We start from the raw sequence: 16,942 nt of genomic DNA on the forward strand, positions 1-16,942 counted from the left end.
AGTGAGGTGAATTGGAGATACTAAAATTGTCCAGGACTGTTTAACATTAAAACTTGTGAACTGATGAATCTTGTGTAATGAGTAACTACCGTTTATATCATGAATGTAACCAAAGACTAAAATATGACGTTAAAATCCTAATAAATAAATAAATCATACATAAAGGATTAACTGTAAATGGGTGAACTATCTCTCTCTGAAAAAATCCAACCTTTAAGTAAATTTATTCAGATATTTTTTTAGCAAATCCACTATTATTAGCACCTTCACATTTAATACTCTCCTATAACATTTTATAAGGTTGGAGAACAAAGAACAGAAAATTTAGAACAACTCCTCATTACAGAATCTATCCAGATCGATCAGGATCCCAGGTCTTCTCTTGTGCACTCTCCTCTTTAACTCAGCTCATAGGTTTTTTTTAAATCAGGGGACTGAACTGACCGTGAAAGAGGCTTGATTTTGTGATCAGTAAACTATCTTATAGTCCTATTGGAATATCCAGCAACAACCCATATTTAGTTTCTTGGCAAAGGCAGAGAGATTTTAATTTAACATATCCTGGTATTTCTTGTAGACCATGATCTCATGTACACTAACGAGGTTCCCAGGGAACCTGGGGGAAAACCACCACACTTAACAGCAGGTTCTTTTCAGCGTAGTCGTCCATCTGTGTTTATAGCCAAAAAGCTCAATTTTCACTTAATCTGACCAAAGAATGTGGTTCCAATCACAGTCCCAGATGGGTTTAGCAAACTCGAAGCACTTATGTTTGTGGTTTGTTGACAGCAAAGACTTACTTCTGACAAGCCTTCCAAATAATCTGCTTGCAGTGAGGTGCTATCTAATGACAGTTTTGGAGACTTGATGATCAAGACACTATTTCATTTCTAACTCTCCAACAGTGATGATTGGGGATTTTTTTCACCCCTCCTACCACAATATGCACTAAATGTGCAGGCAAGTTTGTCACAGTTCTAGTTAATTGGAACTTTTTTGTTTAATACCCTGAAGATCTGGGTTGATCAGTCAAAACATTAGGACCACAATAAAATTGCGATTTTGTAGCAATTATGCATGACAGGGCCAGAGACATGAAAACTGATGGAAGTTCCTAGTAGTTTCCGCATTGAATGCAGCAGATATGATCAGCATAAAGACCTAAGTGACATTGATAAGACCCAGGTTTTAAATGTTTATGGTCAGATGACTGAGTAAATGTATCTCTGAAACTTCAAGGGATGTCACAGGCAGCCCTGGTTAGTACCCACCTACAGTGGTCAGAGCAAGGACAAACCACAAACCGTCGACAGGTTTTTGGGTGTTCAAGACTCAACGATGGCTATGGTGTCTGCTTTATCGCACTAGTTTTCATGAGTTCACATTAACATATTAGTGCTGGGCAAATTTTAGGATCAGAACCTACAGGTATGAAATAGTGAAAGTTATTTTGACCATTTTAAAAGCCACACAGAAACATGCACAGATACTGTATGTTAGATCTATTTCCACATCTATCCATGCATTCTTTCCAAGCATCTGCTGCAAAGAACACACAGTTCCCATAATGTCTGGTTATTTTCACACACAACGCACTTAATTGCTAGCATATGTTTATGCTGATAAAGACAAATGAAGACCTCACTGCGGTTGAATGATAATAGAGCACATTCCTAACAAATGATTGGGGGAAAAAATATTGCATGGGTGTATGCAGGCATTACTCCAAACATACACCGTATAGACTAAAGTATTGGAAACCTGACCATGATCTTGTTGGACATCCCATTCCAAAACTATAGGTAATTATATTAAATTGCTCTCTTCTTCCTTTGTAGGTTTAATGTCATCCAATCTACTGGGAAGCCTACAAGTCTACAAGACTACAAGACTTCAGAGTGCGTCTGTGGGAATTTGTTGGGGGGATACCAAGGCTCTGTGTAGGTAACTGGAGCTTCTTTGCACACTACTAATTAAACCATGTCTTTATGACTAAACTAAATTGAACCAAATTGTTTGTTTGTTTGTTTATTGGGATTTTAAAGTCATGTTTTACACACTTTGGTTACATTCATGACAGGAACGGTAGTTACTCATTACACACAATATTCTTCAGTTCAAGTTTATATCTCTAATTCACCTCACTTGCATGTCTTTGGACTGTGGGAGGAAACCGGAGCACCCGGAGGAAACCCACACAGAAATGGGGAGAACATGCAAACTCCACACAAAAAGGACCCAGACTGCCCCACCTGGGGATGGAACCCAGGACCTTCTTGCTGTGAGGCGACAGTGCTACCCACCGAGCCACCGTGCCGCCCAAATTGAACCAAATTCAATCATTAGCAGGGGTGTCCCCATACTTTTCAACATATAGTGTAACTGTGATCACTTTATGAATCTTTTCATTTTGTGCTTAGGATAAAGCTCATGGATCAGCAGTAGCCTAGTGGTTAAGATTAAGACTGGACTAGTAATCAGAAGGTCGCTTGTTCAAACCCCACCACTGCCAGGTTGCTGCTGTTGGGCCTTTGAGCAAGGCCCTTAACCCTTAATTGCTCAGACTGTATACTGTAACTATAATGTAAGTCGCTTTGGATGAAGGCGTCTGCTAAATGCAGAAAATGTAAAAATGTAAATGTAATTCATGACATGCTAAATAAAAATTAATGACTACAAATTATGTAAACCTATTAAATGATATGAAAAACCCAACAGCCACATGTAGGCCAAACTCATCTATATTTCTGGGTTTAAACAATTTATTTATTATTTTTGTGCCCTGCTTCTGTTAGAATATTAAAAATAAACTATAAACAATATGTAGGGAAGGTTTTGCTGCACAAATTACACTATGAAAACTATAAGAAGACCCTTTAGTTTATGTTTTCATAGAATCGCCATCAAGCACTATGATAAAACAAGCTAAATTAATTTTATGTTGGAATGTGGGAGTGATTTTCACAAAGTACTCACAGTACATTACTGCTGTTCTCCAGTTCTGAGGAATCCTGAAGCCTGCCTGAACTCCTAAGCTCTCCAGAGAGGGAGTCTGAGACGTTTAGGTGGATCCCACTCCTTTCTCCCTCCTCCATCCAACCCTGTCTAGGGCTGGACACGCTGGAGCAGAAACTCTCCTGCCGAGACAACTGAGAATCCTGGTCATCCAGAGGGCCCATGCTCAGCGCTTTGTCTCTAATACCCATCTGTGTCCAATCTAGTTGCATGTTAAAAAAGTCTGAGCACAAGCTACCTTGAGGACATGCGGCACATTTCTGGTTGCCCTGAGACACTTTGGGGTTGCCAGGGGAATGGTTTTTGCACTCACTGTCTGGAAAAGGGGTTGATATAAAATTGACCAATCTGACACAGGAACCTTCGCTACGTGATCTTCCTAAAGCTCGGCTCCTTGGTGTCCTGTCACTCCTGCTTGGAAGTTCCCTGCTCGTAAGATCGGCCTCACTGTGGTGTTCTCGGGAAAACATTTCTGTTTTATTTGCCATTGCTAAGTCATTGTCTGTGCTTGATCGTTGGACTGGGGGTGGATGTTGGGGCTTTAGTGGGAAGATTTGGCTCTCTTTTATCTGCATTTCTGATACTTTCTGTTGAATTTCTGAGACCACCAAGGGTGAGCTGACTCCCTGCATTGGTTTTCGGTCAGGTTTGTAATGGCAATCAAAATGGCCTACAGCATGCTGTGTGTTTCCAGTATTCCTCAACACCTCTTCACCCTTTTGTGAAAATTCTGAAGAATTGTAGTTTCTTTCAGCCTCTGCAAGTTTTTTCCTGACATGTTGGCACACAGACCAGGCCTCACTCAACACTCGTATTTCTCTTGGATGTTTCTCAGACACCACGTAACTCCTCTCCTCCGCAAAGTGCTCAGGCAAAAAGGCTTTAAATCTCTCCTGAAAGGAGTGCAGCTTGATTATGTTGGCATTCCCTGGGCAGCAGCCCATGTCCATGTTTTTCAGATAGTAACTGCATTCTTCACTTAGAGCCAAAGCCTGACAGAGCAAGAATAATGAAACCATTTTGAGTTATTCTATCAATTGGCTAGAATGTGAAATAATATATTATTATCTAGAATGTTACACTGTAATTACAGTATAAAAGATTTCCCAACCTGCTCACAGAAATGATGCAGACGGATAAAAGCCTCCAGGTCAGATTTACACTGTTCAGCCTGCAACAGGAAGGCTGCTATGCTGGTTTTGAACTTTGTCACATTGCTGTGGAACACGTCAGTCTCCGGATAACAAGTATCCTGAATCCTTCTCGCTGCATCTTTTATCACTGACATACCTTTCTCTTTTCTCTCCTATGAAAAGAAAGAATCAGTTAAGTTTTCGGTAAATGTGACTATTTTGTAAAAAAACAAAAAAAATTCTGCATGTATTTTTGTAAAACCCTTTGCCACGATTGCTCAGTCTGATTTTTATTCATTTTTATTCATACAAACACATTCTTTCTAATCCACCAGTCTTTCACAATGGTGAGGAGAAATGATCGCACCTTTCTGGGATTACATACACTGCCCACAGCATATAAATAGGGTCAATTCAGGTTTTAGGTGATACACCACTACCATGCCATGGAAAATGGTTCTCACTTCATTTCATTTTCATTAACATCATTATCCAGGTCAGGGTCGGGGCAGAGTACAAGGCGGGAATACCCTGATCAGGGCTTCAGCTACCTCCCCTTCCAATTTCAGACATGGCCTGGATGTCTGGTGGCACAGCATAGATTCAAACCCGAATCTCAGAAGTGGAGAGCTAGCGTAATAGACCGCTGCACCAACCGAGCACCTTCTTGTAAATAAAAAAAATATCATTCCGAATGACTGCAAAGCAGCACCAAACTGTGCTATTCCCTCGACCATGTCCTCCATGACCTCATTGCTTTGTGATCAAGAACATAATCATGCTGAAAAAAAAGGTGAATTCCCCAAACTGTTGCTACAATGTTAAAAGCATATAATTTACCTCATGTCATTTTTAAACACCTAAAGAAACAACTAAAGGTGTTCACATACTTTTGGCCATATAAATGTAAGTGTAAATGTATGTCGTATTTTTAAAATGATTAGTAATGTCATTTATGCCAAGTCCCTCACAAGCCACCTTTGCAGTCATGGTTATGAATATTCACATCATTTTACTCTACCTTTCCCTGAGTGAGAACAGCATGAAGATCCTGTAGTTTTTGCTCTAGTCTCTCTCTAGTTTCTCCTGAAAGGTCATTGTCCAACGTCCATCTTCTCGTTTTCTCCTGACACCACTCTATACTCTGTAAAAAACAAAAAAAAAACACATCCATCCCATTAACTGAGATTACAGGTACAATATCCGCTAGATTACGTACAAGCACAGCCAGTTGTTAGCATGTTAGACACCCAGTCAGGTCGAAAGAACTGCTGAGATGTCAAACTGAGCTGTGGTGGGTTAGCACATCAGACAAAGCAAGTTTTTAGTTTACATATAGAAATAAAAAGGGTTTTAGTGGGATACTGGGTCACAATGAGTGATCAGAACAGCCTAAACTCAAAGAAAGAAAAAGTAGTACAAAATCTTCTACTTCTAGTACTACAGATCTTTAGATAACAGATAAAGAATGCTGGCATATGCATCGCTGCAAAGACCAGGCTGAATCAAGCTTGGCATCACAGTGTAAGAAAAGAGACAGAGCAGGTTACAAGAGAAGCCAGCACTGTCTGGCAAAAAAAAATCAAATTTCAAATACACACCACTTCACCCGGAGCGAATAAATGCTCAACAAGGTGCAGGTGAAAATTAGAAAAGAGACACTGGTAGATCCATCACCTATGCCTTCCTGTCCCATCTGAGCTGAGCTACATGGCAGCTGGGATTGTTACATCTGTCAATAAAAAACTTTAAAAAAAATGATGTTTCAGTTAATAGTAAACATGGCCATTTATACATGCCTTGAAAATCCAATCCACAACATAATAAAGTGTGAAAGAGGTTATTGAGTCTAAAAGTTTTTACATTTCTGAATTGACTGAGTATATCCAGTTACTTTATGTCAGATAAACTTAAAAAATGAAATGGTAAAAAAAAAGAAGGGGTCACGAACAGTTCATCTAGGATGGCCAGATGACCTTCATTTCTGCTGTGCCTACACTTTTCTAGACAAAATATATATTAATATACTCAATCATACTTATTACTTCCCTAATCTTTATGCATTACTTCCCAAAAGACTACTCAAAGATGAAAGTTCACTTGTGGGTCATTGAGTTAGTGACAGTTGAAAGAGCAGAGTAGAATGAATAATAAAAAGTAAAGAATTTGTGTTACAACGATATAAAATATACAAAATACCCTACAAATAAATTGTGCACATATGTGGAAGAGTAAGGTAAAGGTAAAGGTAAAGGTGAAGATGACTGTATGATCTGGCTGTCACAATGAATCAGTCATGATTATTTAGATTTTTTTTCCATGTTGATAAAGTTGATATTTTGTGATACACCAATGAGGCATAACATTATGACCACCTTCCTAATATCGTGTTGGTCCCCCTTTTGCTGCCAAAACAGCCCTACAACTGTGATGCACTGTGTATTCCGACACCTTTCTATCAGAACCAGCATTAACTTCTTCAGCAATTTGAGCTACAGTAGCTCGTCTGTTGGATCGGACCACAGGGGCCAGCGTTCACTCCCCACGTGCATCAATGAGTCTTGGCCGCCCATGACCCTGTAGCCGGTTTACCACTGTTCCTTCCTTGGACCACTTTTAACAGATACTGACCACTGCAGATCGGGAACACCCTACAAGAGCTGCAGTTTTGGAGATGCTCTGACCCAGTCGTCTAGCCATCACAATTTGGCCCTTGTCAAACTCGCTCAAATCCTTAAGCTTGTCCATTTTTCCTGCTTCTAACACATCAACTTTGAGGATAAAATGTTCACTTGCTGTCTAATATATCCCACCCACTAACAGGTGCTGTGATGAAGAGATAATCAGTGCTATTCACTTCACCTGTCAGTGGTCATAATGTTATGCGAGGTCGGTGTATATTGTTTCATCTTTTTTTTGTGGGCTGTTACCGCATGTAACAGACAGTTTATTAATCAATGCTTTCTAAGCACTGTCCCGACTTTTTTGGATTTGGGGTTGTAAAAGCAAGCCTCTTTTGAGATTCATTTTTTGACTGTCACACTTGCTTTCAGAGTTTGCTGATATTAATTAAGACACTGCGTAACTACATGTATGCACCATAAAATTCCTAAAAATAATCAGGATTTATGTATATAATTGTGATTAAGCAATCGTATAATGATAGTGACTGGCCAAATTAGCATGCAATCAGTTCCTACAGTGTTGAGTTGTCTCTCTGTTTCTCTCAGTAGAAGCACATGCTCCAGATGCTGCAGTGATTGGTTGGACCTCATCACTAAAGTATGAACGCCCTCCTCCACCTGATTATAAAGTGTCATTATAGCCTCAATCGAGTCCCTGTGGAAGACAGATCAGAAGAGAGTAGTCACTGTGATGGACTGTTTATGGAAGCGCAATGTACAATTTCACAACCATGCTTGTTTTTTTAATATGACAAGAGTTTACCTGTAGTCTTCAGACTGGACAAATTTACACTCTTCCTTTCGCATTCTGGCCAGTATAGCACCACCCTCCCTCTGAAGAGTGACCATTTGTGTGTCTTCAAGTACCTCTTTCATGGAGCTTTTCTGTTCTTCAATACAGCTTTTCACATCCTGTTGAAGTGAGGTGGTTAGACTAATCATAGACAGCTTCTAGTCTGGAATAGAATTTGAAAGAAAACACAGTAGCGTTTTTTTTTTACCTGGGCAGTGTCTATTTTCTTGTTGCTGTCCAGTTTCTTTATAGCCCTGTGCAGTAACAGTGCTGCTCCCTGCAACTCCAGCTCGAAAAGGGACAGTTTCTGTTGGCGTACGTGGACACACATATACATACAGTTAAGAGAATGCTAACCAAAAACTCAATAATAAAATGAGAAACACACTCACATTTTTTAAAGAGACTAAATGTTGATGGATTTTACATTAATTTACTTCAACCTCAATAGTTTGATCAAAGTCATAAAAACAAACATATTCAGCCTATGACTCTCAAACATTTATTTGTTGTTTTTACTGCACATAACCATGTTAAATCATGTACAAGACGTTGGGTACGGGCACGGTGGGTAGCACTGTCGCCTCACAGCAAGAAGGTCCTGGGTTCGAGACAGGTTTTGTCTTTTGCCCACACTAATAACTTTAGCTTCTGCTAACTGAAGTTTTTTATGCATACTGATCCTGATTGTGCACAGGTGTCTAAGCCATGACACACAATTGTGTTATTTCTGCAACCCTCCAATTGTTTATTGTTACAGTAGTTAAGTAGTTTGCCTGCTCAAGGAGGACATACATCATAGCTCTTCTCTTCAAAGCACCGAAGGGATCAAGTGATGGAATAAACTTTCCTAATCTCTGCTACTTGCATTTACATTTACTGCACTTAGAAAATGCTGCTCAGTGGCCCAACAGTGGCAACTTGGTGGTAGTATGGCTTGAACTGGCAACCTTCTGATTACTAGTCCAATAATGCCAAGTTCACACTACATGACTTTCCAAGTCGTCAGGTCGCTGTACAGTTCACACTACACAACTGGATTAGGCTTTCACACTACACGACTGATCGGTGATAGGGGGTTTCACACTACACCATCTATCACCAACTGGAATCGCAGGCGAGCTTCTCTGATCTCCCAGACTACATTTTGTCACAGAAACAAACGCGAGAAGTGACGAGGGGTTTAATGATACCATGTCCAAAAATGCACATCAACAAGTAGCGAGCGATCAAAGTTTGTGCGCTGATGTGCAGCGTAAAAGCAAGGAGAAAAAAATTAATGAATCTGAGTGAATTGGGCTATGTGACCAGCAAGGGAGAAAATATTTACTCAGGGAAACACTTTTCTTCTGTGAGTAGCTCTGGATGGAGCATCTGCTAAATTCTGTAAATGTAAAAATGTCTTTTAAAATTCTATCACTACACAACTGTTACGCACACTTATAATCAACTGTTTTAAAGCTCCCACACAGTGTGGAAGAACATTAATCTGTAATATATTTAACATCCTGTATGGAGAAATACTCCGGCTGTTGCAGGAAGGATGTTGAATAAACTGTGTAGGTATAAAAGGTGTGTGTGTAGGTTGCACTGTTACACTTGGCATTCCTCCAGCTTTGCCAGTAATAATGTCTTAATGTTACCAGTTCTAGAGAACTTCTGCTGTTCCTCTTTGTTTGCATTGCCTATACTGCTCTTAGTGTCATTTTTGTGTAGTAAAAACTGCACTAAATGTCTTAAAGACAGCTTCTTCTATTATAGCTTAATGAACACCCAGGTCTTTTATGGCAGTGGTAGCTCAGCAGTTAAGGTACTGGATTAGTAATCAGAAGGTCACTGGTTTACGCCCATCACTGCCCGTTTAGGTTGGCACTGTTCGTAAAGACCAACTGGTAGTTTGCATGTTCTTACTTGGTAAAACTGTAGCCAATCCATATGATTATACGGAAAAGTTCCTCCAAGTTCACTGGTCAGCTGCTGTCCATCCACATGCTTGTGAAGAGCTTTTAGTGAAGTAACAATATCCATCTGCAACGATTCAAGGAGAAAGAAAGACCTAAAGTTAGATCACAATTAGACTCACAATTAACACAACTGACTGCAATAGTTTGCACCCCCCATGGTTTTTAATTGAAACAGTAAATTCGTTTTCAGTAAGCACTTTACCCTGATTAGCCCATCCAAAAACACACTAGATGTAAGGTTACACTTACTTCCTTATTTACTCACTTACCCACTCAAACTTATAAAATAGCCATTCCCCTCACTGGCAGGTTTTTAGGATGTGATCGAATGCTTAGGCACTCTGGTGGTGCAACAATGGTGAAGCGATGTTAGCTCACTACCACTGAGATCCAGGGTTTGAATCCCTACCTCTGCAATCGGTCCATCAAGCATCTACATTCAGACATGATTGACTATGTCTGAGGCAGTAGTGGCCAAGGCCCTGTGATGTCCGGAGTGTGTTACTGCATTGCGCCTAGTGATTCCAGGGAAACCGGACCCATAGTAACCCTGACCAGTACCAGCAAAGCTTGCTGTTGCAGTGGCAATGAGGTAAAACTTTATCCAACCTTCATATCCAATCTCCCTTATACACAGCCAGTTGTGTCTGCTGACTGACTGGCCAAACCAGTAACACCACTAAGACTCACATTCAAAAGCTCAAACTTTCTGTGGGAGTGGGCTAGAGCATTAGACTGTTATAACACCTGAGCTCCTGCACACACAATTTCCATTTTGGCAAGTTACTACATGATAGAATTCACTGTTACCTGTAATCCTGGTGGTCTTTCTGGTCGAGGACTCTGCTCTTTATCCACCAACAGCAAGACACTGTTTACAGCGTGAGGAGTCTGTTCCTACAAATCCCATGGTGTGTGTATTGGTGTAAGATTTGCAATTAGGTTTATATTCTGGTCAGTAAGATTGTCAATGCTGATTACAATGATACATTCCAAGATGTCGTTAAACTTACCTGCACTATAACCAGGGCTTTATAGAGCGCTGAGGGTAGTGAACCAGTCCGGCTGTCAATCACAACTGTTAATCCCATTTCTTTCACCTCTCGCCTGCAATTTTTAAAAAATAATTATTTTATTAAACAATTTGCTTTTTTGTGAGCTATTACACTTATTACGTATATGTATGCATAGTGAGTATGTACGTATATACAGTGTATCACAAAAGTGAGTACACCCCTCACATTTCTGCAAATATTTCATTATATCTTTTCATGGGACAACACTATAGACATGAAACTTGGATATAACTTAGAGTAGTCAGTGTACAGCTTGTACAGCAGTGTAGATTTACTGTCTTCTGAAAATAACTCAACACACAGCCATTAATGTCTAAATAGCTGGCAACATAAGTGAGTACACCCCACAGTGAACATGTCCAAATTGTGTCCAAATTGTGCCCAAATGTGTCGTTGTCCCTCCCTGGTGTCATGTGTCAAGGTCCCAGGTGTAAATGGGGAGAAGGGCTGTAAAATGTGGTGTTTTGGGTACAATTCTCTCATACTGGCCACTGGATATTCAACATGGCACCTCATGGCAAAGAACTCTCTGAGGATGTGAGAAATAGAATTGTTGCTCTCCACAAAGATGGCCTGGGCTATAAGAAGATTGCTAACACCCTGAAACTGAGCTACAGCATGGTGGCCAAGGTCATACAGCGGTTTTCCAGGACAGGTTCCACTCGGAACAGGCTTCGCCAGGGTCGACCAAAGAAGTTGAGTCCACGTGTTCGGCGTCATATCCAGAGGTTGGCTTTAAAAAATAGACACATGAGTGCTGCCAGCATTGCTGCAGAGGTTGAAGACGTGGGAGGTCAGCCTGTCAGTGCTCAGACCATACGCTGCACACTGCATCAACTCGGTCTGCATGGTCGTCATCCCAGAAGGAAGCTGACGCACAAGAAAGCCAGCAAACAGTTTGCTGAAAACAAGCAGTCCAAGAACATGGATTACTGGAATGCCCTGTGGTCTGACGAGACCAAGATAAACTTGTTTGGCTCAGATGGTGTCCAGCATGTGTGGCGGCGCCCTGGTGAGAAGTACCAAGACAACTGTATCTTGCCTACAGTCAAGCATGGTGGTGGTAGCATCATGGTCTTGGGCTGCATGAGTGTTGCTGGCACTGGGGAGCTGCAGTTCATTGAGGGAAACATGAATTCCAACATGTACTGTGACATTCTGAAACAGAGCATGATCCCTTCCCTTCGAAAACTGGGCCTCATGGCAGTTTTCCAACAGGATAACGACCCCAAACACAACCTCCAAGATGACAACTGCCTTGCTGAGGAAGCTGAAGGTAAAGGTGATGGACTAAACCCAATTGAGCACCTGTGGCGCATCCTCAAGTGGAAGGTGGAGGAGTTCAAGGTGTCTAACATCCACCAGCTCCGTGATGTCATCATGGAGGAGTGGAAGAGGATTCCAGTAGCAACCTGTGCAGCTCTGGTGAATTCCATGCCCAGGAGGGTTAAGGCAGTGCTGGATAATAATGGTGGTCACACAAAATATTGACACTTTGGGCACAATTTGGACATGTTCACTGTGGGGTGTACTCACTTATGTTGCCAGCCATTTAGACATTAATGGCTGTGTGTTGAGTTATTTTCAGAAGACAGTAAATCTACACTGCTATACAAGCTGTACACTGACTAATCTAAGTTATATCCAAGTTTCATGTCAATAGTGTTGTCCCATGAAAAGATATAATGAAATATTTGCAGAAATGTGAGGGGTGTACTCACTTTTGTGATACACTGTATGTACATATGTATGTATCGTGTGTATGTATAGTGTACATTTATGTACATATACACTGATCAGCCATAACATTAAAACTACCTACTTGTTTCTACACTCACTGTCCATTTTATCAGCTCCACTTACCATATAGAAGCACTTTGTAGTTCTACAATTACTGACTGTAGTCCATCTGTTACTCTACATACCTTTTTAGCCTGCTTTCATGCAGTTCTTCAATGGTCAGGACCCCCACAGGACCACTACAGAGCAGGTATTATTTAGGTGTTGGATCATTCTCAGCACTGCAGTGACACTGACATGGTGGTGGTGTGTTAGTGTGTGTTGTGCTGGTATGAGTGGATCAGACACAGCAGCGCTGCTTGAGTTTTTAAATACCATGTCCACTCACTGTCCACTTTATTAGACACTCCTACCTAGTTGGTTCACCTTGTAGATGTAAAGTCAGAGACAATCGCTCATCTATTGCTGCTGTTTGAGTTGGTCATCTTCGAGACCTTCATCGGTGGTCACGGCGCTGCTCACGGGGCGTTGTTGGCTGGATATTTTTGGTTGGTGGACTATTCTCAGTCCAGCAGTGACAGTGAGGTGTTTAAAAACTCCATCAGCATTGCTGTATCTGATCCACTCATACCAGCACAACACACACTAACACACCACCACCATGTCAGTGACACTGCAGTGCTGAGAATGATCCACCACCCAAATAATACCTGCTCTGTAGTGGTCCTGACCATTGAAGAACAAGGAGGTTAAAAAGCATGTAGAGAAACAGATGAACTACAGTCAGTAATTGTAGAACTACAAAGTGCTTATATATGGGAAGAGGGGCTGATAAAATGGACAGTGTGTGTAGGAACAAGGAGATGGTTTTAATGTTATGGCTGTTTGGTGTATGTACGTATAGCATCTATATATGTATGCATGTATACTGTGTATGTATATATGTATATATAGTGTGTTAAAAGACAGTAAAACACAGAAAAGAGACAGGCACAACACATTCTTCTGAATCATTTGGATTCTTCTGAATCCTATCACATGAATAAATGATTCATTAAACAAAAGACAGGCTCAGGCAACATTTTTTAAAAATAATATTTTAAAAGTATGCATTAGGTGCACACTGTATGTTAATCGTTGAGAGCGTTAAAATAACACAGGACGAATGAACACATATTCGCCATTGTGTGTTAATTCTGCCATCTAGTGGTCAAGAAGATCAAATTTATTTTTGCATATTCGATGTTGCACAGATGACTGGTTCAAAGCACATAGTCAGCTATTTACTATATGGCGTCTTTGGTGCCACAAGGGTTAACATTGGCCGTTTAGCAGGGCCAGGAATTGAACCATCAGTCTTTCAGTTCATAGCCCTTAATTAAGGGGCCAGATTATAAAGTAACACTGGGTGAATGACCTTCAAACCTCCCTTAAATTCTTTGTCAAGTGGGATACTGACCAAGCACCAAACATTGAAGCGATAAATCATCAATCATTACTTTTTTTCATATGTTGTCCTGCTATTCACATTTTAAATTGTGTAAAGAGCACAAAGAGCCAGTGTGTTACCTGGGAACAGAGTGAAGGTAGAGAACAAGTTTGTAGAGCTCCAAAGGAGAGAGAAGAGAGGACGCCCAGCCTTTCTTCTTCCCGTGGACCTCAAGCACAGCTCGGCCTGTTCTGTCACGACCGCCTGCGGGAGACACAGCAAAGAAACCATTACACAAAGAAACAGTAATATATGAGTATACACCAATCAGCCATAACATTATGACCACCTCCTTTCTATACTCACTGTCCATTTAATCAGCTCCACTTACTATACAGAAGCACTTTGTAGTTCTACAATTACTGACTGTAGTCCATCTGTTTCTCTGCATGCTTTGTTAGCCCCCTTTCATGCTGTTCTTCAATGGTCAGGACTCTCCCAGGACTACAGAGCAGGTATTATTTAGGTGGTGGATGATTCTCAGCACTGCAGTGACACTGACATGGTGGTGGTGTGTTAGTGTGTGTTGTGCTGGTATGAGTGGATCAGACACAGCAGTGCTGATGGAGTTTTTAAACACTTCACTGTCCCTGCTGGACTGAGAATAATCCACCAACCAAAAATATCCAGCCAACAGCACCCCATGGGCAGCGTCCTGTGACCACTGATGAAAGTCTAAAAGATGACCAACTTTACATCTACAAGGTGAAACAACTAGGTAGGAGTGTCTAATAGAGTGGACAGTGAATGGACACGGTATTTAAAAACTCCAGCAGCGCTACTGTGTCTGATCCACTCATACCAGCACAACACCCACTAACACAACACCATGTCAGTGTCACTGCAGTGCTGAAAATGATCCATCACCCAAATAATACCTGCTCTGTAGTGGTCCTGTGGGGGTCTTGAGCATTGAAGAACAGGATGAAAGCAGGTTAAAAAAAAGTATTTAGAGAAACAGATGAACTACAGTCAGTAATTGTAGGACTACAAAGTGCTTCTATATGGTAAGTGGAGCTGATGAAATGGACAATGAGTGTGGTCATAATGTTATGCCTCATCAGTGTATGTGTGTGTTTATATGTACAAAGAGCAGCTGAAAGAAAAAGGTCTTGTCTGATTACTCTGCCTTATTCAATAATATTTCTAAATTAATGGATTTTGTAGAAGGGAATACAGCGCCACCTGTTGATACAGAGATTAATTGTAGAGAAAACGAAAATGCATTTGCTTATTATGCCATGTGTAAAACATTTGCAAAATTAGTAGCAAAGCAAAATGTCATATTTGTGGACGGTGTAGTTTTTGGTGGTCACTGGAAATGGAAAGGAAAAACACCAGCAAGTCCAATGACACACAGTCAGGTCAACTGGAGCTACTAAAACTGTGTGTGTGTGTGTGTGTGTGTGTGTGTGAGTGTGTCTGCCCTGTGATAAACTGGCCTTGCCCAATAAATCAGACCCACTCGACCCGGCTCTGTGATGGATTGGCACCATGGTCAGAGTATTCCTGCCCTGCACCTAGTGTTTCCAGGTGGAACCAGGCCTGCCGCAACCAGGATAAATTGGTTGATAAAAATGAAATTAAATAAAAAAAAACTTATTAACAGAATTTTCACCATTTATTATAGTGCTTTGCAATGTCTTACTATACTAATATAGCTTTTATCATAAGCATGCATTTCCTTGTGCTGACTAAATTCATACATACATTTAGAGGAAGGGAAGAAATGTATTCTTACCTAAACTACTGTATTAAATACAAAGTGCTATTTAATTATAAACAAATAAATGCTTCAATGTTAATATTGCAGCACAATGCTCTGAACAGTTCACCTGGCAGACAGATGATGCCCAGCTGGAGGATGTTCTTAACCGTGGGGTCCTGTGAGAGGTGAGTAAGCTGACTTCCATGTCCAGGACAGAGGACTTGTGACTGAGCTGCTGAGAGGATATTTAGTGGGCTTTTGGTTTCTTCTCCATGTACATCAGAAGGAATTTCAGACGTACCAGAAGAGGCAAAATCTTAAATGAAAAAGAAATAAACATTCACTTTTTATTCAGCAATTTGTAAACTTATTCTAAACAACATTGTCACTGATATCTGACCACAGAATCAGCCAGGCGGTTTAAATTATGTGTGAATGCTTAGCCTAATAAACCCTTTTTAGAATTTCTTAATCATGAAAGTGCATCTGATGTGGTAATGTGTAATGTATGTATAAAAAGTATACTGTATATATTTTTGCATTATATGCTTAAAACAAAAATTAAAAAGACCTACGAATACAGTGCATATTTGCCAGCAGCCAAACAATGCAACATTTACTAACCACAATTATGCACAGAGGTACAGTATATAAAGAGCCTTTATGAATACTAGGTTCAGGTGTCTCAGCCACACCCATTGTTACATTATTAGGTGTAAAATAATGTTTAAATATTATTTGCTTTCCAGCATTTAGAAAAAATTAAGGAAATTAAGGAAGGGTTCTTTTCTTCTCCAGCATGACTGTGCTGCTGTAAACAAAGAGCGGTCCATAAAGACATGGTGTAAAGGAAATGATTAGGGATGAACTGTACAGTTCTGCTCCACTAGATGGTGCACTTATCCCTTTAACCCCCAGGACTGCTTACTACAACTGAGCCGTTTTTATCGTCCAGTTGAAGACGACATCCAGCATCTCTCTTTTACAGAGAACAGAAAGAGAACACAGTTATTTCAGTCTCTTCATGCTGGAATGTGTGCCAGCATAAATGGCCCCATTCTGCTGAAGTGGGAGGAGAGGAGTCAAGGAATTCCACGCTAGAACTCTGAACATGCTCTCAACCTCTGACTCTTGACCTCAGTGTCATCATGGCTCTTTTTAGATTATCTTTTCAAATGCAAGTACAACACATTCCTTTTTTGTGGAGGTAGGTGGGTCAAAGTTGTCTGTAGAACAGTTGACTCGTAGGGGACCGGTTTTTGTTGTTAGGGTGTAATATGACATTGTGCTGATCTTTTTGCCGGATGCTGACCAGACACATACTACAATGATGCAGTGCA

At 40.6% G+C, this 16,942-nt stretch overlaps 1 protein-coding gene across 1 annotated transcript in view; it reads right to left on the reverse strand.

Annotated features, from left to right (window-relative positions):
• Positions 1-16,942, reverse strand: part of quo (quattro) — a 51,146-nt gene that overhangs the window by 10,480 nt on the left and 23,724 nt on the right. The window contains exons 4-14 of the mRNA XM_062997374.1: positions 15,730-15,918; positions 13,975-14,098; positions 10,603-10,696; positions 10,400-10,486; positions 9,537-9,653; positions 7,834-7,932; positions 7,596-7,744; positions 7,349-7,487; positions 5,170-5,292; positions 4,127-4,321; positions 2,977-4,007 (exon numbers count right to left, since the gene is read on the reverse strand). Of these exons, the coding sequence (XP_062853444.1) occupies positions 2,977-4,007; positions 4,127-4,321; positions 5,170-5,292; positions 7,349-7,487; positions 7,596-7,744; positions 7,834-7,932; positions 9,537-9,653; positions 10,400-10,486; positions 10,603-10,696; positions 13,975-14,098; positions 15,730-15,918 (2,347 nt within the window). The remainder of the gene's footprint in view (positions 1-2,976; positions 4,008-4,126; positions 4,322-5,169; positions 5,293-7,348; positions 7,488-7,595; positions 7,745-7,833; positions 7,933-9,536; positions 9,654-10,399; positions 10,487-10,602; positions 10,697-13,974; positions 14,099-15,729; positions 15,919-16,942) is intronic.

This window comes from Trichomycterus rosablanca, chromosome 6 (genome assembly GCF_030014385.1).
Source record: "Trichomycterus rosablanca isolate fTriRos1 chromosome 6, fTriRos1.hap1, whole genome shotgun sequence".
Taxonomy (NCBI): domain Eukaryota; kingdom Metazoa; phylum Chordata; class Actinopteri; order Siluriformes; family Trichomycteridae; genus Trichomycterus; species Trichomycterus rosablanca.